General features: G+C 46.1%; 1 protein-coding gene across 2 annotated transcripts in view; it reads right to left on the bottom strand.

The window, feature by feature from the left end:
• CRK (CRK proto-oncogene, adaptor protein) overlaps window positions 1-27,187 on the bottom strand; it is a 42,454-nt gene extending 15,267 nt beyond the window's left edge. The window contains exons 1-2 of one of the 2 annotated variants that reach the window (XM_053567761.1): window positions 26,718-27,187; window positions 7,992-8,527 (exon numbers count right to left, since the gene is read on the bottom strand). In XM_053567761.1, the coding sequence (XP_053423736.1) occupies window positions 7,992-8,527; window positions 26,718-26,958 (777 nt within the window). In that variant the 5' untranslated portion in view covers window positions 26,959-27,187. The remainder of the gene's footprint in view (window positions 1-7,991; window positions 8,528-26,717) is intronic. The other variant, XM_053567762.1, reaches the window with a different exon arrangement.
• Between the last annotated feature and the right edge of the window lie 394 nt (window positions 27,188-27,581).

Here is a 27,581-nt window from a genome sequence, read left to right as displayed (position 1 = left end):
CACCAAAGACCTAAAGCACTTTATACCTTCCCTATCTGTACCCAACAGAGTAGGTACAAGCCTAAGAATACCTGAGATGCTCCCTTGCTACTTCAAATCTTATCAGCACTCTACCAAGGGTGACCAAGTGAGACTGTGTCTTAAAAAACATATAAAAAAATAACAAAAGGAAGATTTATCACAATCCTAGCTCACCAGGAGCCACAAGCCACAAAACAAAAGAATCTAAGATAAATAAATAAAAGAGGCCCCTGCTTTGCTCTAGTGTTACTTTCAGTATTTTTGCTTCAAACACAGTATATTTACATTTCTTTAAGGCTGTCTTCACAGGAACTCCAGGATGAACAGAGGGTGTCTATCTTGTTCACTGGTACAGTCCTCCAGAATATGACTAATTAACCCTAGAACTATATGGGACAGAGCAATACCCCTACTTTGGGGAAGGAGGAAATATCTAATAAATCTCACAGGAAACATTCATCTATTAGATGAGGGGAGAGGGTTCTTAGAACAGTTTTTTACATTTTTTTTTTTTTAAGCATGGAAACTCTGTGTGGTGCCTGTGGCTCAGTCAGTAGGGCGCTAGCCCCATATACCAAGGGTGGAGGGTTCAAACCCAGGCCTGGCCAAACTGCAATAAAAAATAGCCAGGTATTGTGGCAGGTGCCTATAGTCCCAGCTACTCGGGAGGCTGAGGCAAGAGAATCGCCTAAGCCCAAGAGTTTGAGGTTGCTGTGAGCTGTGATGTCTACCAAGGGTCTAATACATCTGTATTATCTCCTGGTCCTGCCCAACTATGAAACTAAATGATTTGAAACTGCACTAAAATGTACCCAGCTGGTTTATAGATCTGGATTTATAGTGGGCCAAATTTGCTTCATTTAAATATACACACACCGGTCAATTGATCAATGCATGTTTTCTTTTCTTTTTTTTTTTTTTGAGACAGAGGCTCATTCTGTCAGCCTTGGTAGAGTGCTGTAACATCACAGCTCACAGCAACCTCAAACTCTTGGGCTTAAGCAATTCTCTTGCCTCAGCCTACCAAGTAGCTGGGACTACAGGCACCCGCTGCAACACCCAGCTATTTTTTGGTTGCAGTTGTCATTGTTCAGCTGGCCCCAGGCCGGGGTCAAACCCACCTGCCTCTGTGTATGTGGCCAGTGCCCTACTCACTGAGCTATGAGCACCAAGACTTTTTTTTTTTTTTTGAGAAAGAGTCTGACTTGTCACCCTGGGTAGAGTGCTAGGGCAACACATTTCACAGCAATCTCAAACTCTTGGGCTCTAGTGATCGTCTTGCCTCAGCCTCCCGAGCAGCTGGAAGTATAGGCACCTGCCACCATGCCTGGCTCATTTTTCTATTTTAAGAAGAGACGGGGTCTGGCTCTTGCTCAGGTTGGTCTTTGACCTCCTGAGCATAAGCAATCCTCCCAGAATGCTAGGATTACATGTGTAGCCTTGCCTAGTCTCAATGCTTATCAAATTTATATCAATTTCCTTTTTTCCATAGTCTCACCATATCACCCTCGGTAGAATACCATGGTGTCACAGCTCACAGAAACCTCAAACTTTTGGGCTTAAATGATTCTCTTGCCTCAGCCTCCCAAGTAGCTGGGACTTCAAGTGCCTGTCACAATGCCCAGCTAGTTTTTGGTTGTAGTTGTCAACGTTTAGCAGGCCCGGGCCGGATTTGAACCTGCCAACCTCGGTGTATATGGCTGGCGCCCTAGCCGCTGAGCTACAGGTGCCGAGCCTTGAGCGATTCTCTTGCCTCAGCTTCCTAAGCAACTGGGACTACAGGCGTCTGCCACAATGCCCAGCTATTTTTTGTTTGCAGTTGTTGTTTAGCAAGCCTGGTTTGAACCCACCACCCTCAGTACATGTGGCTGGTGCCGTAAACACTGTGCTATGGGCACTGAGCCTCATATCAATTTCTTATCAAAATGCTACAGTGAGAAAACCACAGTCTCATACTCTTATCTCCAAGACTCCTCACAGTAGGGAGTAGGTATCAGCTCCTATGAAAAACCAGAGACAGGAAAGGAGAATTGTACCTCCCTGCAAAGACAGTACAACTGGGGATATGCTGTCAATGAAACCACAAAAAATTCACGCTTAAGAGGACAGCAGCACTGATATAAAAGAGAAAGAACCATAGGCTGAATTTGGGCTTGGTATTATAGAAAGATACTATGGTAGATCTGGATTTGTCACATCTCCATTTCCAACTAGCTTAAACAACCCATTCAACCTATATAATTAATTTTTTCCAAATACCGAATGAGGATATATATATACACACACATATGTATTTTTTTGAGACACTCTGTCACCCTTGATAGAGTTCCATGGCGTTGTAGCTCACAGAAACCTCAAACTCTAGGGCTCAAGAGACCCTTTTGCCGGGTGCCAGCCCCATATACCAAGAGGTGGCGGGCTTGAACCTGGCCCAGCCACATTGCAATAGCTACTCAGGAGGCTGAGGTGAGAGAATTGACTAAGTCTAAGAGCTGGAGGTTGCTGTGAGCTGTGACGCCACACGGAGAGTGATAGAGTGAAACTGTCTCTGAAAAAAAAAAAAAAAGAGAGAGATCCTCTTGTCTCAGTCTCCTAAGTAGCTTGGGACTACAAGGCATCCGCTACAACGCCCACCTATTTTTTAGAGATGGAAGATGGAGTCTTGCTCTTGTTCAGGCTGGTCTTGAACTCATGAACTCGAGCAATCTGCCCACCCCCGCCTACCTGAGTGTGGGGATTACAGGCGTGAGCCACCTCACCCAGCACTGTAGCGGTTTTTTTTTTTTTTTTTATATGATTTTTTTTTTTTTTTGTAGAGACAGAGTCTAACTGTACCGCCCTTGGGTAGAGTGCCGTGGTGTCACACGGCTCACAGCAACCTCTAACTTTTGGGCTCACGCGATTCTCTTGCCTCAGACTCCCGAGCAGCTGGGACTACAGGTGCCCACCACAACGCCCGGCTATTTTTTTGTTGCAGTTTGGCCGGGGCTGGGTTTGAACCCGCCACCCTCGGCATATGGGGCCGGCGTCCCACTCACTGAGCCACAGGCGCCGCCCCACTGTAGCGGTTTTAAAACATATTTTTACAAAAGACATCTGGCAGACTGAGCCCACTGTTTCCTATATCACTGAGTAAGATGTGCTGCATATCTCCCACCCCACCCCCATTTCATAGTCTGAGCCCTTTTCTTTTTTTTTTTTTTGTGATTTTTGGCCGGGGCTGGGTTTGAACCCGCCACCTCCGGCATATGAGATGGGACCGGTGCCCTACTCCTTGAGCCACAGGCGCCGCCCCAGTCTGAGCCCTTTTCAAATGTAAATCTTTACAGCTGAGTCTCTCGGTCTACTAAGTTTTTTTTTTTTTTTTTTTTTTTTTGAGACAGAGCCTCAAGCTGTTGCCCTGGGTAGAGTGCTGTAGCTTCACAGCTCACAGCAACCTCAAATTCCTGGGCTCAACTGATTCTCCTGCCTCCCCTTCTCAAGTAGCTGGGACTACAGGTGCCCGCCACAACACCCAGCTATTTTTTGGCTGCAGCCATAATTGTTATTTGGTGGGCCTGGGCTGGATTCGAATCCACCAGCTCAGGTGTATGTTGCTGGTGCCTTAGCTGCTTGAACCACAGGCATCAAGCCCTACCAAGTTTTTTTTTTTTTTTTTGAGACAGAGTCTCACTATGTTGCCCTTGGTACAGTGCTGTGGCGTCACAGCTCACAGCAACCTCAAACTCTTGAGCTTAAGCGATTCTCTTGCCTTAGCCTCCCAAGTAGTTGAGGCACCCGCCACAACACCCGGTTATTTTTTGTTACAGTTGTCATTGTTGTTTAGCTAGCCTAGGCTGGGTTTGAACCCGCCAGCCTCAGTGTATGTGGCCGGCACCATAACCACTGTGTTATGGGTGCTGAGCCTTAGTCTGTAAGTTGTTGGTTGTCACCCTTCTTAGTAGTTCATGGCATTGTATCCATAGTCAGGATCCCAAGCCTACATGTTACTATACCAGTTCAGGAGAAGGGGCCCAAAACCATTCCCCTAAGGAGAACAGAATACCGGCCAAACAACTAAGCCTCAGGCGGCACCTGTGGCTCAAAGGAGTAGGGCGCTAGCCCTATATACCAGGGTGGCGGGTTCAAACCCAACCCTGGCCAAAAACTGCAAAAACAAAAAACAATTAAGCCTCTTTTTTTTTTTTTTTTTGAGACAGTCTCACTTTGTCACCCTGGGTAGAGTGCCCTGGTATCATAGGTTACAATAACCTCAAACTCTTGGGCTCAAGCAATCCTCTTGCCTCAGCCTCACGAGTACCCGGAACTATAGCACCCACCACAACACCCACCTTGTTTTTCTATTTTTAGTAGAGATGGGGTCTCTTACTTGCTCAGGCTGATCTCTGAACTCACCAGCTCAGGCAACCCACCCACTTCAGCCTTCCAAATTGCCAGGATTACAGGGTAAGCCACCTGCCTGGCCTAAGCTTTTGCTTTCCTAAGGCATGGGCAGACCAGGGCCCAAGATCCAGCCCATTTCTCCCCTTCCCTCAATCTTCCCTTTAGAATATACTGGTCTAGGGCGGCACCCCCCGTGGCTCAAAGGAGTAGAGCGCTGGCCCCATATGCCAGAGGAGGCGGGTTCAAACCCAGCCCTGGCCAAAAACTGCAAAAAAAAAGAATATACTGGTCTAATTTCTGAAATATCAGTAAGGAATTAGTTCACATAATTTGTTAGAGCTGGCAGCCTGGAAGTTTTTATTTTTTAAAGTATTTGTTTAATTGAGGGGCGGCGCCTGTGGCTCAAAGGGTTAGGGCACCAGCTATCCATATGCTGGAGGTGGTGGGTTCAAGCCCCGCCCCAGCCAAAAACTGCAAAAAAAAAAAAAAAAAAAAGTATTTGTTTAATTGAGATGGATTCTCATTGTTGTCCACGCTGGTCTCCTGAGCTCAAGCCATTCATTCTCCTGCTTTAGTCTCTCTAACAGCTGGGATTAGAAATATGCCTGTCTGCCCAGATTTGAAGTATTTGTAGAGTGGGCCAGGAGGTTTACCCAAATCTTTTTTTTTTTTTTTTCCAGAGACAGAGTCTCACTTTGTCACCCTTGGTAGAGCTGTGGTGTCACAGCTCACAGCAACCTCCAACTCCTGGGCTTAGGTGATTCTCTTGCCTCAGTCTCCTGAGTAGCTGTGACTACAGGCACCCACCACAATGCCCAGATATTTTTTTGTTGCAGTTTGGCAGGGGCCGGGTTCGAACTCACCACCCTTGGTATATGGGGCCGGCATCCTACTCGCTGAGCCACAGGTGCCGCCAGTTTACCCAAATATTTATTTCACAAGATTTATACTTCAGAGCACAGAGAACAGTTCAAAGAAAAGAGAACATGCGGCTAGAAACTTATTTTCCTTATCCTCTAAACTTCAAGTAGGAAAAAGAAGTGATGTGACCTAAGCAATGTACACTCATCAGAACATGATACTAGGCTGGGGTCTTGCTATGTTGCCCAGTCATGCCTACAACTCCTGAGGCTCAAATAATCCTCTGTCTCAGCCTCCAGGGGAGCTGGACTATAAGCATATGTTACCATAGCCAACTAGATATCATACTTTTTTTTTTGAGACAGAGCCTCAAGCTGTCACCCTGGATAGAGTGCTGTGACATCACAGCTCACAGCAACCTCCAACTCCTGGGTTCAAGTGATTCTCCTGCCTCCGCCTCTCAAGTAGCTGGGACTACAGGCGCCCGCCACAACGCCTAGCTATTTTTTTTGGTTGCAGCCATCACAGTTGTTTGGCGGGCCCAAGCTGAATTCAAACCCACCAGCTGAGGTGTATGTGGCTAGCACCTTAGCTGCTTGAGCCACAGGCGCTGAGCCCATACTGTTTTTATTCTGAGACAGAGTCTCGCCCTGTTGCCCAGGCTAGAGTGCTATGATGTCAGCCTAGATCACAACAACCTCAAATTCCTGAACACAAGCCATCCTCCTGCCTCGTCCTTCCGAGTAGCTGGGACTATAGGCACCTGCCATGATGCCCATATAATTTTTTCTATTTTCTTTTTTTTTTTTTTTTTTTTGTGGTTTTTTTTTTTGGCCGGGGCTGGGTTTGAACCCGCCACCTCTGGCATATGGGACCGGCGCCCTACTCCTTGAGCCACAGGCGCCGCCCAATTTTTTCTATTTTCAATAGAGATGGAGTCTCATTCTTGCTCAGGCTGGTCTCGAACTCCTGAGCTCAAAGGATCCTCCTGCCTCAGCTTCCCAGAGTACTAGAATAGGCATAAGTCCCTCCTTCCAGCCTAGATATGATACTTTTAAGTTACAACATGACCTCAAAAAATATAAACCTTAAAATAAAAATCACATTTTTTTCAGTCAAACCTAGAAAACTCAACTAACGGTCCTTTGCATCCACTAGATTAGAATCTAAAGGAAAAATTTCAAACCTAGTATTATCAGAGACTAGTTCAAATAAATTCTACCTTATTTAGTAAGCTAAACGTCTTAGCAGTTCCCATACCTCAGTGTATGAACATGACCTAAGGAAAATAAAACTTAAGAGATTTCAGCTTATAAAAATACACTTTTATCCCTTCTCTGCTAATTCTCATGTAACTTCAGCTTGTGTTTACGAAAGTTAGCTACCTGCTTATATTCAAGCCACCATATCATAGGCTCTGAAAGATGGCAATGCATACCACTTCCGCACTAGTTTTTTTATTTTTTTTGAGACAGAGTCTTACTGTGTTGCCCTTGGTAGAGTACCACGGTGTCACAGCTCACAGCAACCTCGAACTCTTGGGCTTAAGCAATTCTCTTGCCTCAGCCTCCCGAGAAGCTGGGACTACAGGCACCCGCCACAATGCCTGGCTATTTTTTGGTTGCAGTTGTCATCATTGTTTAGCAGGCCCAGGTGAGGCTCACACCTGCCAGCCTCAGTGTATGTGGCCAACACCCTACTCACTGAGCTATGGGTGCCAAGCCCGCACTAGTTTTTATGCTTTCTTTCTTTCTTGCACTGCTTGCAAGGAAGTAGTTTTTATACTTAATCACTAGCTCTGCATAACTCAGAAAGGAAGGAAGAGAGAGAGGGATAAGTGAGAGAGGGATAGGGCAGTGCCTGTGGCTCAAAGGAGTAGGGTGCTGGCCCCATATACCGGAGGTGGTGGGTTCAAACCCAAACCTGGCCCTGGCCAAAAACTGCTAAAAAAAAAAAAATAAACCATGAGAGAGGGATAAAGGGAAAGAGGGAGGGAAGAAGAAAGAGAGGGAGTAAGAAACAAAGCTGTGAGTGCTAAAGAGAGAAATAAAGTAATAAAGACAATGTAAGAGTTGGCTAGAAGGAGACAGGCTACCAAGGATATTTCACCAGTAAAAAGCAAAAACGAACTCCTGGTTTCTTCCCTGTAAAATGCATTAAAACAACAAAGACCAAGTAATCTGCTCCTTAGAACTAAAACTTTTGGATTACGGATTTTTTACATCTGTACTGTGCCTATTTCTGTATAATTCTTACTTGATGAACAGCATTAATGATAAGGAACTTTGTGTACCCTAAGTAAAAACATGTTTTTGTGGGAAAACGTCAATTAAGTACTTTCATAGAGACTATTTACTACCCTCAAATCTGTATGAACCACTTTCTTTTAGAAATGAGAAACAGTAAGAAACAGATTAGGATGTAGATGAGAAAAAATATTTTAGGTTAATTCCTCTGAATTCAAGTGGTGTTATAAAAGTAGTCGAAGTATGTTTAGTAAATCAATCAGAACATTCAGTTATACAGTTTTAAGCTTACTCATTCCAAAACAGATTTCTATAGAGAAAACCCAACATTAAATGCCAAAATCAGTACTTAATGGTTTGACATCTACAACATCACCACAATGTTGGTGCTTGTATTGAGCATTCCTACAAAGCTCTAAGAGGTCTGAGAGGGAGACCCTGTAGCAGATCTCTTCTTTCTACATTTTGCACATTATGTACCTCCAAAGCCAAGGCTGTCTTGTCGTAGGCATTAGGGACTCGCTTCTGGATAACCCTGGCATAAATGGGCCCATTCTGGAGGTTAGGGAGCGGAGTGTTGACGCTGGGTTGGGCATAGGGCCCAGGCTCCGGCCCACCCAGTGGCTGTGGGTGGGAACCCTCCTGGTTACCTCCAATCACAGTCGATACTGAGGCGGGGGCAGGTCTATACTTCTCCACGTAAGGGACTGGAATCATCCCCCTCTTGCCTTCGCTGTCCTCTGCATTCCACCACTGCTCTTCAGGCTTATCCCGGATTCTCAGGATGTCTCCTTTCTTAAAGGGAAGATCTTCTTCATCATTCCCATTAAAGTCAAAGAGGGCTCGCACATACTCTGCCTCCTCCTGCCTGAGAATCACTCCACTACCCTGCCTGGATCTGGAAACTGGTTCTATCAACGTTGTAGTGTCCAAATAGTGTATTTTGTAGAATTCCAGTAAAGCAGGCAATGAATCAAACTCTTGATCTCCTATTCGGAGTCTGGAGGGGCTCACCGCTGGAAAAAACAGAGCAGGGTATTACTTAAAGATATACTGTATTACAGATGTATTGCAGACTTTATTCTTATTTTACTTATTAGAGTGAGGTCTCACTATGTTGCCCAGGCTGGACTCAAATCCTGGGCTCAAATAATCCTCCTGCCTTAGCTTCCTGAGTAGCTGGGACTATAGGCACATATCACCATGCCCAGCTAAAATACAAATTTTAAGGCATTTTACACAAACCTTTAATCAATATTTAATCAATAAAATTATCTTAAAATAAAAAAAAAACCTTCTTGGCTCGCTGCCCATAGCACAGTGGTTACAGCACCAGCCACATACAGCAAGGCTGGCAGATTCGAACCCAGCCTGGGTCAGCTAAACAACGAGAAGTGCAACAAAAAAAATCGCTGGCTCGGCGCCTGTAGCTCAGCAGCCAGGGAGCCAGCCACATACACCGGAGCTGGCAAATTAAAATCCAGCCTGGGTCTGCCAAACAATGACAACTACAACCAAAAAATAGCCGGGCGTTGTGGCAGGCACCTGTAGTCCCAGTTATTTGGGAAGCTGAGGCAAGATAATCACTTAAGCCCAAGAGTTTGAGGTTGCTGTGGGCTGTGATGCCACAGCAATCTACCAAGGGCATCCACTTGAGACACTCTCAAAAAAATAAAAATTAAAAAACAAAAACAAAACAAAAACCTCTTCACAGTATACTGACATCACACATAGAAACTGAAATATCCCCTATGAAGAAAGACATTCATCAAGAAAGATGACCCCAGAAAAAAGAACAGAAGGCCAGGACTGTGGGCTCTCATACTACAAAGATAGTACAACATGGGAACTTTCTGTTCATTCTCCTGATGATACATCTTGCTACCCTATGTACAGAGTAGCATAAAGTTCAAGGTTTTGTTGCAATCTTCTTTTCAAACTTTGGTAATATAGCAAGTCTCTTTTTTCCAAAGGTCCCAGCAAGCTATTCCAGGAAAAGGTGAAGAGAGCTTACACTGAGCCCATACATCCGTTCTCTTCATAACTACAACACACAATTCCAAAGAAGACAAACATTTAAAAACTATCTTTTTGTTCTAAGATTGTTGATCTCAATTTCATCTCTGATAACTAAAAGAGTATAATTAGGCAAAAGAATTCAGGAGCCAAAAAAGAGAAAAAACAGCAGCTAACTGCTTAAAAGTCATTTCCTAAGGTCTTTATTTAAATAAAACATGGAAATCAGATTTTTCCTGTTTGCTATGAACAAAACAGGTCATAAAAAGAGGAAAATAAGGATGGTTGAGGAAATAAAGAAATGTTACAAAACTAAACCTGTGATAACATAATGAGGATCTAAGAAAAAAGATTAGGAACACTTAAAATTCATACATATTTGCATAAGTGTGTACATATGTGTGTGGCACTAGACACAGGGTATCCTTCAGAACACATTCCCTCTCTATCTTAAGATTCTAGAATTCATCAAGGATAATAAATGAACATATTCATGTATCAGCTCAAATAAGAAAGTTTCTAATAAGGAATACAAACCTTTAAATGACACTCTGCTAAGCAACTGAAATATCTAATCATCTTCACTGAATTTTTTGCCTTTTGGTTTCCTGATAAATAAAAATCTCTATACAAGACTTGGGGTTTAGGGGAGTTACTTACAGGGGGGCAAATCAGTCTCACCTCTGCCACTGGACCACTTTCAGCATTTTGAATTATCACCTACATGATTTTTTTTTTTTTGAGACAGAGTCTGTGTCACCCTCAGTAGAACGCTGTAGGGTCATAGCTCACACAGCAACCTCAAACTCTTGGGCTCAAGCAATTCTCTTGTCTCACCCTCCAGAGTGGCTGGGACTATAGGCACCTACCACAATGTCCAGCTATTTTATTGTTGTAGTTGTCACTGTTGTTTGGCAGGCCTGGGCTGGGTTTGAACCCACTAGCCCCGATGTATGTGGTCGACGTCCTAGCCACTGAGCTCCAGACGCCAAGCCCAGGCTGGTGGGTTCAAACAATAAAATAGCCGGGCATTGTGGCGGGCGCCTATAGTTCCAGCTACTTGGGAGGCTGAGGCAAGAGAATCGCTTGAGCCCAAGAGTTTGAGGTTGCTGTGAGCTGTGATACTACAGCACCTACTGAGGATAACACAGTAAGACTCTGTCTCAAAAAAAAAAGAAAAGAAAGAAAAAACCAAACCCGCCAGCCCTAGTGTATGTGGCTGGCACTTTAACCACTGAGCTGCAGCAAGCCCACCTACCTGTGGCATCACAGCTCACAGCAACCTCAAACTCTTGAGCTCAAGCAATTCTCTTGCCTCAACCTCCCAAGTAGCTGGGACTACAGGCGCCCACACAGTGCCCGGCTATTTTTTTTTTTGAAACAGAGTCTCACTTTGTCGCCCTCGGTAGAGTGCCATGGCATTACAGCTCACAGCAACCTCCAACTCTTAAGATTCTCTTGCCTTAGCCTCCTGAGTAGTTGGGACTACAGGTGCCCGCCACAATGACCAGCTATTTTTTGTTGCAGTTGTCACTGCTGTTTTAGCTGGCCAGGGCCAGGTTTGAACCCACCACCCTTGGTATATGGGGCCGGCATCCTACCCACTGAGCCAGAGGTGTCGCCCGGGCTATTTTTTTTGCAGTTTTTGGCTGGGGCTGGGTTTGAACCTGCCACCTGCGGCATAAGGGGCTGGCGCCCTACTCCTTTGAGCCACAGGTGCCACCTTGCAGGCTATTTTTTGGTTGTAGTTATTGTTGCTTGGCAGGCCTGGGCTAGGTTCAAACCTGCCTGCCCAGCATATGTGGGTGCCACCCTAGCCGCTGAGCTGCAGACACCAAGCCCACCTACCTGATTTTTTTGTACACAGAATCCCACTTTGGAAAAAATAAAATCTCACTCTGACACCCTGGGTTTGAGCACAATGGTGTCATCATAGCTCACAGCAACCTCCAACTCTTGGGTTCAAGAGATCCTCCTGCCTGTACCTCAGGAGTAGCTAGTACTATAGGTACCTACTACATCACCCAGCTAGTTTTTTTCTATTTTAGTAGAGATGGGGTCTGGATCTTCCTCAGGCTGGTCTCGAACTTCTGAGCTCAAGCAATCCACCTGTCTCAGCCTCCCAGAGTACGAAGATTACAGATATGAGCCACTGCACTTGGCCTACCTGATTTTTAATTTACATACATATTTATACACGTGTGCGAGTATAACACATACACATTTTTTTTTTTTTTTGGTCAGGGTCGGGTTTGAACCCACCACCTCCGGTATATGGGGCCGGCACCCTATTCCTTTGAGCCACAGGCACCACCCCACATCTTTTTTCTTTTCTTTTTTTTTTTTGTAGAGACAGAGTCTCACTGTACCGCCCTCAGTAGAGTGCTGTGGCGTCACACGGCTCACAGCAACCTCTACTCTTGGGCTTACGCGATTCTCTTGCCTCAGCCTCCCGAGCAGCTGGGACTACAGGCGCCCACCACAACGCCCGGCTATTTTTTTTTGTTGTTGCAGTTTGGTCGGGGCTGGGTTTGAACCCACCACCCTCGGCATATGGGGCCGGCACCCTACTCACTGAGCCACAGGCGCCGCCCCTTTTTTCTTTTTTTGAGATAGGGTCTCACTGTGTTGCCTGGGCTATAGTGATCACAGCTCACTGCAACATCAAATTCCAGGGCTCAAGCCATCTTCCTGCCTCAGCCTCCCAAGTGGCTAGGACTAAAGGTGTATAACACCATGTCCAGCTTTGTTATTTTTTGTAGAGATGAGGTCTTGCTCTCTTGCCCAGGCTGGTCTCAAATTCCTGGGCTCAAGTGATGCTCCTGCCTTGGCCTCCCAAACTGCTGAAATTATAGGTGTGGGCCACCAAACCTAGGATATATGTCTTTTATAACTGAGTTACTATGTATAGTTTTATGTCTTGCCTTCTTTTCCATTGTCCTTTAAGAACATGACTATGTTAACCAGTTTCATGAAAATATTTCAAATTGTATATAAAACCAGTGCATGGTGCCCCGTGATTGTATTAATGTACACAGCTATGATTTAATAAAAAATAAATAAATAAATAAATAGGGCGGCTCCTGGTGGCTCAGTGAGTAGGGCGCCAGCCCCATATACCGAGGGTGGCAGGTTTGAACCTGGCCCAGGCCAAACTGTAACAAAAAATAGCCAGGCATTGTGGTGGGCACCTGTGGTCCCAGCTACTTGAGAGGCTGAGGCAAGAGAATCGCCTAAGCCCAAGAGTTGGAGGTTGCTGGGAGCTGTGATGCCACAGCACTCTACTCAGGGCCACAAAGTGAGACTCTGTCTCTAAAAAAAAAATAAATAGGAAAAAAAAAAAAAAGAAAACATGACTCATTTTTTATTTTGGAGATAGATTCTCACTATTTTGCCCAGGCTGAAGTGCAGTGGCTATTCACAGGGGCATCATAGGGAACTAAAACCCTGACCTCCTGGCTTTAACAGATTCTCTCACCCTTCCAAGCACATAGTGCTAGAGGTCTGCCTAGCACCAGAACATGACTTTAGTCATTAGGCTATAAAGTTATAGTCAATGGTTAAGAAAATATTCTTAAAACTCCCAACTATGTTGTCATGAGCATTTTTTTTTTTTTTTGAGACCAAGTCTCACTATGTTGCCCTGGGTAGAGTGCTGTGGCGTCATAGCTCCCAGCAACCTCCAGCTCTTGGGCTTAAGCAATTCTCTTGCCTCAGCCTTCCAAGTAGCTGGGACTACAGGCACTCGCCACAATGTCCAGCTATTTTTTTTGTCACAGTTATCATTGTTGTTTAGCAGGCCCGGGCCGGGTTCGAACCCCACAGCCTCGGTGTATGTGGCCAGCGCCACAACCACTGCGCTATGGGTGCCAAGCTTCGTATGAGCATTTTATCTATTAATGAATTTTTAAAAATTACTTCCTTAGGATAAACTCCTTAAAATGCAAACACAGGATCAAAGGATGAGGAACATTAAAGCTTATGCTGCCAAACTGCCCTCCAAATACTCTGTGCAAATTTATACCTTCACTAGGTATTGAGTTCTCATTCCCCTCATTTCCGTACTAAAACAGTATTGTAAAAATCTTTGCCATTTGGAAGCAGTGGCTCACACCTGTAATCCTAGCATCTGGGAGTCCAAGGCAGGTGGATTGTTTGAACTCATGAATTTGAGACCAGCTTGATTAAAAGTGAGACCCTGTCTCTACTAAAAATAGAAATATTGAGGCAAGGGCGGTGCCTGTGGCTCAGTCGGTAGGGCGCCGGCCTCATATGCCGAGGGTGGCGGGTTCAAACCCGACTCCGGCCAAACTGCAACCAAAAAATAGCCGGGCGTTGTGGTGGACGCCTGTAGTCCCAGCTACTCGGGAGGCTGAGGCAAGAGAATCGCTTGGGCCCAGGAGTTGGAGGTTGCTGTGAGCTGTGTGATGCCATGGCACTCTACCAAGGGCCATAAAGTGAGACTCTGTCTCTACAAAAAAAAAAGAAAAAGAAATACTGAGGCAAGAGGATAGCTTGAGCCCAAGAGTTGGAGGTTGCTGTGAGCTAGGACGCCACACACTCTATCCAGGGCGACAGCTTGAGACTCTGTCTAGAAAAGAAAAAAAAGAAAAAGAAAAGCCAATTTATTGAGAAATTTATTGAGAAAAATATTGTTTTTAAACATTATTTTTGATGTTTTTCATGTTTACTATTTGTACTTCTTTGAAACAAGTACTGTGAAAATTACTTAAGTCCTTTGTCAAGAGAAACAAATAGCCTATCTCCATTCCTAACTCTCTATCAACAAATTGGCACTGTTCCATCTAAAAGCCACTGTGAACACCGTGATACTCCAAATGTCTAAAATAGTTTGACACTCTTAAAGAAAAACACATTTTACACATGTATGAAAATATTACATGAACTTCAAGAGTATGTATCACATGATGATAAAAAATGAGACCTACTGTCTCAGCACCTGTGGCTCAAGCGGCTAAGGTACCAGCCACATACACCTGAGCTGGCAGGTTCGAATCCAGCTCAGGCCCACCAAACAACAGTGATGGCTGCAACCAAAAAATCGCCAGAGGGCAGCGCCTGTGGCCAAAAGGAGTAGGACGCCAGCCCCATATGCCAGAGGTGGCGGGTTCATATCCAGCCCCGGCCAAAAACTGTAAAAAAAAAAAAAAAAAAAAATCGCCGGGCATTGTGGCGGGTGCCTGTAGTCCCAGCTACTTGGGAGGCGGAGGCAGGAGAATCGCTTGAGCCTAGGAGTTGGAGGTTGCTGTGAGCTGTAATGCCATAGCACTCTACCCAGAGCAACAACTTGAGGCTCTGTCTTAAAAAAAAAGAGAGATCTCCTTTTTTTCTATTGTTTTATTTTTGATTTTGGTCTTGCTATGTTGTCTAGACTAGAGTACAGTTGTTATTCACAGGTATAATCACAGTATACCATGGCTTTGAATTCATAGCCTTAAGTGATCCTCCTGTCTCAGACTCCTGTGTAGCTGAAACCATAGGCATGCAAAGCTGGATCTAAGTAGAGATCCAACCATTTTGTTCACTGTTAGAAAATAATTCTTTCAGAATGACCAGAAAAAGTACAGTTAGGCTCAGCACCTACAGCACAGTGGTTACGGCACCGGCCACATACACGTATGCTGAAAGTGGCGAGTTCGAAACAGCCCTGGGCCACCTAAACAACTGGCAAAAATAAATAAATAAATAAATAGCTGGCCACTGTGGCAGACGCAAAGTCCCAGCTACTTGGGAGGCTGAGGCAAAAGAATCACTTAAGCCCAAGAGTTGGAGGTGTGACTCTGTCTTGGAGAAGGACAAAAAAGAAGTACATTTAAAAATCAGTCTATTGGGTGGTACCTGTGGCTCAAAGTAGTAGGGCGCTAGTCCCGCCAGAGGTGATGGGTTCAAACCAAGCCCTGGCCAAAAACTGCAAAAAAAAAAAAGAAACAAAAAACAACAGTCTATTCAGGCCAGGCATGGCAGCTCATGCCTGTAATCCCAGCACTCTGGGCAGCCAAGGCAGGTGGACTACCTGAGCTCACAAGTTCAAGACCAGCCTCAGATAGAGCAAGACCCTATCTCTAAAATAGCCAGGTGCCTGTAGTCTCAGGTTGCTGTGAACTGTGATGCCATGGCACGGCACTGGGGGCAACAAAGAAAGATTCTTTTTTTTTTTTTTTGCAGTTTCTGGCCGGGGCTGGGTTTGAACCTGCCACCCTTGGCATATGGGGCCTGCGCCCTACCCCTTTGAGCCACAGGCGCCGCCCCAAAGTAACATTCTTTCTCAAATAAATGTAAAATAAAATAAAGGGTGCAGTGCTCACACCTGTAATACTACTACTCTGGGAGGCCAAGTCAGGTGTATTGCCTGAGCTCATAGGTTCGAGACCAACCTGAGCTAGAGTGAGACATCATCTCTAAAAAATAGCTGGGTGTTGTGGTGGGCACCTGTAGTCCCAGCTATTTGGGAGGCTGAGGCAAGAGAATAGCTTGAGCCCAAGCATTGGAGGCTGCTGTCAGCTGTGACGCCATAGCACTCTACAGAGGGTAACAAGGTGAGACTTTTTTTTTTTTTTTTTTTACAGACAGAGTCTCACTTTATGGCCCTCGGTAGAGTGCCGTGGCCACACACAGCTCACAGCAACCTCCAACTCCTGGGCTTAAGCGATTCTCTTGCCTCAGCCTCCCGAGTAGCTGGGACTACAGGCACCCGCCACAATGCCCGGCTATTCTTTGGTTGCAGTTTGGCAGTTTGGCCAGGGCCGGGCTTGAACCCGCCACCCTCGGTATATGGGGCCGGCGCCCTACTGACTGAGCCACAGGCGCCGCCCACAAGGTGAGATTTTTTTAAAAAAGGAAATTAAAACAAAATTCAGTCTAGGCCAGACTTTTTTTTTTTTGTAGAGACAAGAGTCTCACTTTATGGCCCTCAGTAGAGTGCCATGGCATCACACAGCTCACAGCAACCCTCCAACTCCTGGGCCTAAGCGATTCTCTTGCTTCAGCCTCCCGAGTAGCTGGGACTACAGGCGCCCACCACAACGCCCAGCTATTTTTTTTCTGGTTGCAGTTCAGCCGGGGCCGGGTTTGAACCCTCCACCCTCGGTATATGGGGCCGGCGCCTTACCAACTGAGCCACAGGCGCCGCCCTAGGCCAGACTTTTTAAAAAAGGAAATTAAAACAAAATTCAGTCTAGGCCAGGGCAGTGGCTCACACCCCTGTAGTCCTAGCTATTTGGAAGGCTGAGGCAAGAGGATCACTTGATGCCAGGATTTAAGACCCATCTCTATCAAAAAATCCCAGAAAAATTAGCAGGGTATTCTGGCATATGCCTTTAGTTCCAACTACTTGGGAGGCTGAGGTAGGAAGATTGCTTGGGCCCAGGAGTTTGAGGTTTTCAGTAAGCTATGATGACACCACTGCCCTGCAGTATGGGCAAGAAACCAACACCTTGTTTTGAAAACTAGCAATATCTGGGAAGCAAAGGCAGGTGGACTGTCGCAAGTCAGGAGTTTGAGACCAATCAGAGCAACAGCAAAACTATGTCTCCCTACTAAAAATATAGAAAAACTAGGCTCAGTGTCCATAGCTCAGTGGTTAGGGCGCTGGCCACATACACCAGGGCTGGTGGGTTCGAACCTGGCCCAGCCTGCTAAAAAACAATGACAACAACAATAACAAAATAGCCAGACATTTTGGCAGGTGCCTTGGGAGGCTGAGGCAAGAGAATCGCTTAAGCCCAAGGGTTTGAAGATGCTATGAGCTGTGATGCCACAGCACTCTATTAAAGGTGACAAAGTGAGACTCTGTCTCAAAAAAAAAAAAAGAAAGAAACAGAAAAACCCACTGGACATTGTGGTGGGTACCTGTAGTCTCAGCTACTTGAGAGGCTGAGCGAAGAGAATTGCTTCAGTCCAAGAGTTTGAGGTTGCTGTGGGCTATGATGCCACAGCACTGTACCCAGAACAACAAAGTAAGATTCTGTCTCAAAATAAAATTAAAAATAAAAAAAACTCAAAATAAAATTAAAAATAAAAAAAAAAGCAACAAAAAATTCCTAAAATAAAATACAATTGAACTCAATCTACTACTGGTGAGAGCTAAAAAGATAAAATATTAACTTTGGAAGTTAAACAAAACCCTCGCTGCAGAATAAGTACTGATGAGTGTGTTCTCTTTTCACCAGTATGAATGAGACTAAGACACAATTTAAAGGACAGTCACACATTTGTTATATTCCAGCAAGTCTACCGGTACAATTCATGGCTATAGGTTTAAAACAACTTAAATTCAGGAATGCTCGCTGTCTCTCCAATTTAAGACACTAAAAGAGATGATGCTCAGAGTCAGGACTGTCCAAGTGGCAAACATTCCTCTGGCATCAGCACCCAATAGTTCTACATACAGGACTAAAGAGATTGATTTTGGCTATGACCATACCAGAGCCATGGTGGTACTATGCTCTGGAGTGTCTCTTCACTGAGGTAGATCACTGAGGTGAATTATTCCTATTCACGTTTGGTAGGCAAGGAAATACACGGCCACCTCACCTATTACCTGTTGGTTAATTCAGGATGATCCTTAGGCCTAAGGAACAACTATGTTAAGGACAAAGTAGGTGTGAGTACAGAGACCTGTGAGTACAGCCTGGTCAAGAACACTCCAGAGCACAGTGGTAGGGAGACTACCTCACACCAGCAGAATGTCAGCTTAGAAAACAGTCCTGACTACACCTGGGGAGAAAAGCTTCCTCGCTAAAGTTTATCAAATTACATGCTGAGGTACAATGGCCAAATATTTTACCTGTTGCCTTTTTTTTTTTTGAGACAGGGTCTCACTCTGTCACCCAGGCTGGAGTGAAGTGGCATGATCATAGCTCACCATAACCTCAAATTCCTGGGCTCCACCAACCTCCTCCTCAGACTGGAGAATAGCTGGGACTACAGGCGCACACACCATGCAAGGATAATTTATTCTAATTTTTTGTAGCAATGGTATCTCTGTGTTGTCCAGGCTGGTCGCAAATTCCTGGCCTCAAGCAATTCTCCTACCTCAACCTCCCAAAAAGGTATTATTATTATTTTTTTTAGAAACAGAGTGTTGGGAGGCGCCTGTGGCTCAGGCGGGTAGGGCGCCAGCGCCATATGCCGGAGGTGCCGGGTTCAAACCCAGCCCTGGCCAAAAACTGCAAAAAAAAAAAAAAAAAAAGAAACAGAGTGTCATTTTGTCGCCCTCGGTAGAGTACCGTGGCATCACAGCTCAGTGCAACCTCCAAGTCTTGGGCTTAGGCGATTCTCTTGCCTCAGCCTCCCAAGTAGCTGTGACTACAGGTGCCCACCACAATGCTGGGGCCAGGTTCAAACCCACCACCCTTGGTATATGGGGCCAGCGCCCTACTCACTGAGCCACAGGCTCTGCCCAAGAGGTATTATTCTTAATGAATATAACTGAAGTGAGAGAAAGAAGCTAAAGGAAAGTGTCCCTAACTTTGAGAAGTTCACAGCATTGCTGGAGATACAAAACCATGCCCAGTGCTGGTGAGCAGGGAGCAGTACAGCATGTCTAAGGAAGACATCCCCACCAACCACTGCTTTCACTTTTAGCTGGAGATATGTTCCTGCAAAAAACAGCAGGAACAACAAACTGTGTTCCAAAGTACAAAATCACAAAGGAGAAAAAACTCCAATCATCCCAGAACATTCCCAAGGTACTGTGTTCAGTCTAAAAAGGAAGGCAACCACTCCCTATCATCCATTGTTATGGTTCCTCTGTAACTGTACTAGGCTAAATGAAATGTGTTTTTTTGGGGAGAACAAATTTTTTTGTTAGGACAGTAAGACTATTAAAAGTCTCTTTGAAAAATCAGTGCGAGGGCGGTGCCTGTGGCTCAGTGAGCAGGGCGCCGGCCCCATATACCGAGGGTGGTGGGTTCAGGCCCAGCCCCGGCCAAACTGCAACAAAAAAATAGCCGGGTGTTGTGGCGGGCGCCTGTAGTCCCAGCTACTTGGGAGGCTGAGGCAGGAGAATCTCCTAAGCCCAGGAGTTGGAAGTTGCTGTGAGGTGTGTGATGCCACGGCACTCTACCAAGGGCAATAAAGTGAAACTCTGTCTCTACAAAAAAAAAAAAAATAGAAAAATCAGTGCGAGAAAAACTGGCACTTCATCTAGCACAAATGTAGGAAGCAGGTTTAACTCACTTCTTGTTCAAATGCTACATCACATGGTATGAACTGGGCCCACCATGACTTTTTTTGCTCGGCAATCCCAACAGGACACAGAAATACAAGCAAAACACCACGCCACACCTTTGATATGATTTACCTATAAATTACTTTTCTAGTCTATTGACACTATAATAATTCCAGAGTAATGTCTGTTTCGTATACTACAGGGATGGAGCAATCAATTTATTGATCCAAATTCCGGAAGGAAAAGGAGAAAAAGCAAAAACGCCAGTCCCAGATAAGTCCAAACCTCACCACAGCTATGTGTTCCAGCTTTTTCCCTCCTTCCAACCACAAACAGCTAGAGACAGGAAATAGAAGGGCGGGAAAGGAAGGAGATACAATCCCTCAAGAACAGAATCAACCAACAGGATTCCCACAGCTATCTGGGACTTAACCCTGTGCTGGATTCTGAATGTGCAGTTATGAATTAACGCATTCAGAAATCAAAATTGCTGGCTGGGCGCAATGACTCATGCTTGTAATCCTAGCACTCTAGGAGGCTGAGGTGGTTAGACTGCTTGAGCTCAGGAGTTCAAGACCAGCCTGCAGAAGAGCAGACCCTGTCTCTACTAAAAATAGAAAAATTAGGCCAGGAATGGTGGCTCACACCTGTAATCCTAGCACTGTGGGAGGCCAAGACGGGTGGACTGCCTGAACTCACAGGTTTGAGACCAGCCTGAGCCAGAGGGTATCTGAAGCAAATAGAGTTTTCTAAAAATGGAAGATACTGACAGCATCCAAATTTAGACTAACAGGATTAGATGAGTCTGGCCCTCATTCACTAGCTATATGAGGTATTACCTAACTACTCAGTGCCTCAACCCCTTAATCTATAAAATAGGGCCAAATATCTATCTAATAAAGTTCCTAAAAGTGGCTACATCAGATGCTCCATAAAAAGCAAATCCAGTACCTTTTATAGGAATCTTTAACCCCATCACTAAAAATGGCCAGGTGTTGTGACGGACGCCTGTAGCCCCAGATACTTGGGAGGCTGAGACAAGAAGCTCACTTGAGCCCAAGAGTTTGAGATTGCTATGACACCACAGCACTCTACAAAGGGTGACAAAGTGAGACTCTGTCTCCAAAAAAAAGGCAAATTTAACTTAATCCACCCCAACCCGCTGAATTCCTTTAGAAATGTTCAGTTTACCCAAACCCAGAGTCCACTGCACTATCTCCCTGAGAAGATTCCACAGCATCTCAAGATAGATGCTTCTCAAAAATACTGCAGTCAAATAGGTTTGAAAAACTCAGTACCCTCGGGCAGCACCTGTGGCTCAAGGAGTAGGGCGCCGGCCCAATGTACCAGGGGTGGCAAGTTCAAACCCGGCCCCGGCCAAAACTGAAAAAAAAAAAAGAAAGTCAGAATTTACACATTAAAGACTTAGAGAAGTCCTGCAATAAATAATCCTACTTCCCTTATGGTAGAAGTTTCTTTTTGTATTAAACTTATAAGTAACTCACTGAAGAAATTCTTTAGAACCACTAAATGGAGGGATACTCTTGACAATGAAGACGTGAGAAGCTTAAGACTAGCATGAGCAAAAGTAGGACACCGTCTCTACTAAAAAGAGAAAATAAGCTGAACATCATGATGGCCAACTATAGTCCCAGCTACTCAGGAGCCTGAGACAGGAGATTGCTTGAACCTAGGAGTTTGAGGTTGCCGTGAGCTAGGCTGAAGCCATGACACTCTGGCACTCTAGCCTGGGCAACACAGTGAAACTGTCTCAAAGAAAAGAAGAAAAAAAAAAAGATGAGGTAAACAAATTAAAAAGGTGACAATTGGTAATCATAGTCCCACACAATCTCCAGAGAAGTGACTTGGCCCAGCACTACCTTGAATGGTCATCCCACATACCAGGCTACCTTCCACCACCACCCCATATTCAAAATGTGGCAACAGTCAAATGTTTTGGGTTGAGCAGGTAACAGCAGGCACCAACCTATTTCCACATACTAGACCCAAAGTCCTTTCACACTTGCTGATGCACCCCATCCCTCTCCACTTCGGCACTTATTCCCTAAAACGGGCTGTTTCACCAGTTCTCACCAACCCTACTATACATGTCTATGAGCCTCTCAATGCTGAAACTTGTTTTCCATTTTGCGTCAACCACTTGCCTGCCCCCACCTCACCTTTTTTTTTTTTTTTGTAGCACTCTTGAGACTCACTCCTCTGTCTCACTTTATCGCCCTCAGTAGAGTGCTGTGGCGTCACACAGCTCACAGCAACCTCCAACTCCTGGGCCTAGGCAATTCTCTTGCCTCAGCCTCCCAACGCCCAGCTATTTTTTTGTTGTTGCAGTTTGGCCAGGGCTGGGTTCGAACCACCCACCCTCGGTATATGGGGCCAGCACCCTACCCACTGAGCCACAGGCACCACCCTTTTTTTGGAGACAGTCTCACCATGTTGCTCTTGGTAGAGTGCCCTGGCATCACATCTCACAGCAATCGCAAACTCTTGGGCTTAAGCAATTCTCTTACCTCAGCCTCCCAAGTAGCTGGGACTACAGGAGCCCGCCACAACGCCTGGCTATTTTTTTTTGTTGTAGTTGCTGTTTAGCAGGGCCAGGCCAGGTTTGAATCTGCCAGCCCTGGTGTGTGTGGCCGGTACCCTAACCACTGAGCTACAGGCACTGAGCCCACAGTTATGTTCTTAAGATTAACAGAATATGTAATATGTTCTGGGATTACAGATAGCTGCTGCCTATAATCCCATCTACCTAGGAGGCTGAGGAGAGAGGACTGCTTGAGCCCAGTAGCTCTAATCCAAGCTAGGCCACATATTATGCCAGTCACACTCTAAGTATTTGATACTTTTAAACTAATTTCACTACTTAACAGCAGTGAAATCAGTATTACTATTTTCCCTTTCAAGCAGAGAGGAATTAAATAATCACACAAAGTTACAAAAGTAGTAAATAAGATGCAAAGCCAGGCTCCAGAGCTCAAGCTGCTAACTACTCTTCTAATCCACAGTTTTGTCAGCTATCTACTGGTCAAGTTCTAGTAGTCCCTTTCTCGTTGTTTCAAGAGGGAAAACTAATGGATCAATTATTGCAAGCCCTCCTGAGAGGTCCATCTTGAAGCCCAACCTGACAGAATATGACCAGTAAACTTGACCAAGCCCTTCCCTATGAAGGCACAACCAAGGCACTCCCAGGGTATGGCAGCATAGGAAGCCTATGGGAGCTAAAGATCTGACATAAATTTTTAAAAAGGTTCAGTGGAAAAGGCTCATCTCTAGCTTATGGGTTAGTGGCTCACACCTGTTAATCCTAGCCCTCTCGGTGGCTGATGTGGGAGGGTCACACGAAGTCGGGAATCTGATACCAGCCTGAGGAAATGTGAGACCCCATCACTACAAAAGAGAAAAACTGGTTGGGTGTGGTGGCATGTGCCTGTAGTCCCAAATACTTTGGAAGCTGAGGAGGACTGCTCGAGTCCAGGAGTTTGAGAGAGGTTACAGTGAACTATGGTGATGCCATTGCACTCTAGTCTAGGGCAACAGAGTGAGACTATCTGCAAACAAACAACCCTGGCCCATTCTATCCCTGTGCCTCTTACACAAACTATACATAAGCCATTCTATACAAATTTTACCTATGTATTGTGTACACAAAATATGTACCCCTATAAATGTATACAACTACTATGTGCCTACAGTAATCACAAATAAAAAAACTGAAAAAATACACAATGTAATCCTATGCAATAAGCTCGTCTTGGGGGAGGCTGAGACAAGAGAATCACTTAAGCATAAGAGTTTGAGGTTGCTGTGAGCTATGATGGCACCGCTCTCTACCGAGGACAACAAAGTGAGACTCTGTCTCAGAAAAAAAAAAAAAAAAGCTCATCTTCCATATTCAATGTGCCAAATAAGGTTTTTAAAATCTCTTCATCACTGCTTTAGATAGCAGATATGTATTATCAAAAGGAATACAGGTCAGAATGCATAGGTTCAAATTCTGGCTTAGTCATCTACTAGCTGTGTGACCTTAGGCAAGTTACTGAATCTGTGACTCTCAGTTTCCTCCTCTATAAAATAGAAATATTTTAATAAATGGGGATCATAGTACCTCACTAAACAGTAAATGAGATAAGGCACATAAAGTACTCAGTAAAGTATCTGGCATAGAATTAACCAGTCAACAAATAATAGTTATTAATATTGTATACACCTCTCTAAAGAAATTCCTGTGTAGCTTCAAAACAAAAAGGGCTTGATGAGGAGGGGATAACAAAGATTATGTAAAAGCAATTGAATCAATTATCCTGTGTAGAAAATGAGACACAAAGCATGTGGGAAACAGGGTACATGGCAGAATTACCACAATGCCCGTGAATTTTCCACACCCAATCCACAAACTTTGGCAATCTTCACCTTCTCTCCTGGGCCAAGGAACTGAACTCTTATCTGTTTTGAAAAGGTGGAGCTCAAGGGCGGCGCCTGTGGCTCAGTCAGTAAGGCGCCAGCCCCATATACAGAGGGTGGCGGGTTCAAACCCAGCCCCGGCCAAACTGCAACCAAAAAATAGCTGGGTGTTGTGGCAGGCGCCTGTAGTCCCAGCTACTCGGGAGGCTGAGGCAAGAGAATCACTTGAGCCCAGGAGTTGGAGGTTGCTGTGAGCTGTGTGAGGCCACGGCACTCTACGGAGGGCCATAGAGTGAGACTTTGTCTCTACAAAAAAAAAAAAAAAAAAAGGTGGAGCTCAATATCAAGGTAAATGTTGAAACTAAATTCATAATGCTAAGGTGTGGAAAAATATCAAGCTAACAAACCTGCCTGTTGCCATTTCCAACTTTTGCAACCAAATGCATACAACAAACAAAAGGTTGAAAACTGAATTTCAATGAGTTTGCCATTGTGTTACTGGACACAATGCAAAACTATAGATTCCATACTGTGGCAAAGTAAGATATATCTGGTTTAGGGGGAGGCGCCTGTGGCTCAGTCGGTGGGGTGCCGGCCCCATATACTGAGGATGGCGGGTTCAAACCCGGCCTCGGCTGAACTGCAACCAAAAAATAGCCGGGCGTTGTGGCGGGCGCCTGTAGTCCCAGCTACTCGGGAGGCTGAGACAAGAGAATCGCTTAAGCCCGGGAGTTGGAGGTTGCTGTGAGCTGTGTGATGCCACGGCACTCTACCGAGGGCCATAAAGTGAGACTCTGTCTCTACAAAAAAAAAAAAAAAAGATATATCTGGTTTAGAACAAATATAGGTACATCAGTATACCTATCTCATATAATACTATTAAACTGACCAGACTAAGACCAAGGATAATTTGTGAACCAAAAGACCCTACAGGCTTGATGCCCTTAACTCCGTGGTTACAGCACCAGCCACATACACCAAGGCTGGCAGGTTCAAACCCGGCCCGGGCCAGCTAAACAACAACCACAATAAAAAACGGCTGAGCACTGTGGTGGGCACCTGTAGTCCCTGCTACTCAGGAAGCTGAAGCAAGAGAATCGCTTAAGCCCAAGTGTTTGAGGTTGCTATGAGTTGTGACTCCATGGCACTCTACCAAGGGCGATAAGGTGAGACTCTGTCTCTACAAAAAAAAAAAAGAAGAAGAAGGCAGCGCCTGTGGCTCAACGGAGTAGGGAGGTGGTGGGTTCAAACCCAGCATTGGCAAAAAAAAAAAAAAAAAAAAAAGACCCTCTACTCATTTCTATAAAATTGGTAGGTGTTAACAATGATCTCTTCATTTCTGGCCAGAGTGAGCAAATCTAAATTAGAGCTATTCTAAAAAGGCAGGCTGCAAAAACTGGCTCAGGAATCTCCCAATTCATTAGATTGGCCTGGATCTAGTTTCTGCTGGTGAGGAGGAAATTGCCTCAATTTGGGAACAGGGAGAAGACACCTGGACTCTTGATGCTGCTAGACACATACAGGTAACCTCGGAATTACCCCGAACCTCACAAATCTCAAGTATTAAGTGCATATATTTCCTTAACATTCCCCAAACAACTGCAGTGGCACTGAGGAACAGCAACATCTTATCGATCCTTGGCAAAGAAAACCCTATGCAGATAATTTACATCCTTGGAGGATCTGCCCAGCAGGTCTGTTCTCAAAATCCAGGAAGACTCAGACCACAGCCTCAAATTTAAAGAGGAAGGAGAGGCCCTGAGGTACGGACTGACAATATTTAAGTCCAAGGAAAATAAAGTTCTATCCACTTTCAGGGAAAGGATTGTTTCCATTCGTTTATTTCGGGGGGGGGATCTTTCCTCCACTAAACACTTGGAAAATGAGGGCGTCCTATTGTGGAGGGCAGCCTACGATCTGATGGACACGGACAAGCTAGTCATTGAAGTCTTTCTTCTATCACTAAGGCACTTTGTTCACCACCTTCGATCTCCACAGGGGAAGGGGACGGTAAAAATATTTTGGAAAAATGCCCAAGAAAGGAAAAAGCTGACCGGTTTCCTGAGGGTGTCTCCATCCCTCCAGGCCAAATGTGTGGTGACTTCCTACCAAAGGCCACCAGGGGAGTAAGGCCAAACCCGGCTCTCCAACACTGCAGGAAATATTTCAAGCCTAAAAGCCACTTGTAGGATTATCGGATTCATTCTGGGTACCGCTGCCAAGTGATGCCCCCGCAATGCCATCATCTCCCTCAGTTCTTTGTCCTACGTTGCCTTGCCCTGCCCTACCCCTGCGCCTGGCCCGGGCGCTAGCCCCACCCTGGGGCTGAAGCAGTTCCCCTTCCCATGGGCTGTCCTCCCAAGGCACACCCAGCGGCCTCGGACAGCGGCTCCTCCTCCCCCACACACTCCTACTCATAGGTGGAAACGAGCTCCAGCAGCAGGCTGCCCCCGGCCGCGGTAACTATAGCCCTCTGCCCACGTCCCTCGTGGTGGTCAGCTCTCGGGGAGCAGCCGGCCAGGCTCAGAGTTCCGTGGCCCTCACCCCCGCCCAGGGCCTCCCGTCCCGTCCGTCCTCACCGGGCGGAGGCTGGGCGGGCGACGGGGGCACCGGCGGGCGCGGGCCGCTGCTGTTGATGATGTAGTGGGAGACGCGCGAGTTCTCGGAGACGCTGAGCACATAGTCCCCGGGGCTGGTGCTCGAGTCCCGCACCAGGAACACCCCGTGCCGCTGGCCCTGCAACATCGCCACAGCCTCCTGCCGACTCAACCGCCCCCAGTACCAGCTACTCCGCTCCTCCGAATCGAAGTTGCCCGCCATGGCCGCCTCTGCGCCTAGACGCTGGGCAGCCGCCACGCGCGCCCCTCCAGCTCCGGCGCCCGCCGCCCAGCGGACCGGCTCCGGTCTCAGTCTCACAGCAGCGCCCGAAATGGCGGCCGCGGCCGCGGGCCTTCCCCACCGGAAGTGACGCGCACCCTGCCCGAGGGAGGCTGCCGGGAAGGGAACCACAGCCGGCCATTGGGAGAAGGGCAAAGGAGCCTGCGCGCGCGCACTGCGTATGCGGCCTCATGGGCGTCGCCGCCTGGCCCTGACTGGGACTGCAGAGGATGCAGAGGCGGAGTCCAGGGCCAAGGGGCGGACCTCTGCCAGCAGTCCCCAGAGATTTGTGCTTGCCCTCCTGGCAGTGGGGTACTTTTGTCGGTCAGGCTTTCAAGTTCATGGAAGGCCTAGAACTTCTAGGCAGCGTAATTGGAATAGAAAAGATGGATGTAGGGCGGTGCCTGTGGCTCAGTCGGTAAGGTGCCGGCCCCATATACCGAGGGTGGCGGGTTCAAACCCGGCCCCGGCTTAACTGCAACCAAAAAATAGCCGGGCGTTGTGGCGGGCGCCTGTTGTCCCAGCTACTCAGGAGACTGAGGCAGGAGAATCGCTTAAGCCCAAGA

The sequence above is a fragment of the Nycticebus coucang genome, chromosome 18 (assembly GCF_027406575.1).
Source record: "Nycticebus coucang isolate mNycCou1 chromosome 18, mNycCou1.pri, whole genome shotgun sequence".
Lineage (NCBI taxonomy): Eukaryota > Metazoa > Chordata > Mammalia > Primates > Lorisidae > Nycticebus > Nycticebus coucang.
The sequence above is the reverse complement of the archived record's forward strand: the minus strand, read 5'-3'. Positions and strand labels throughout refer to the sequence as shown.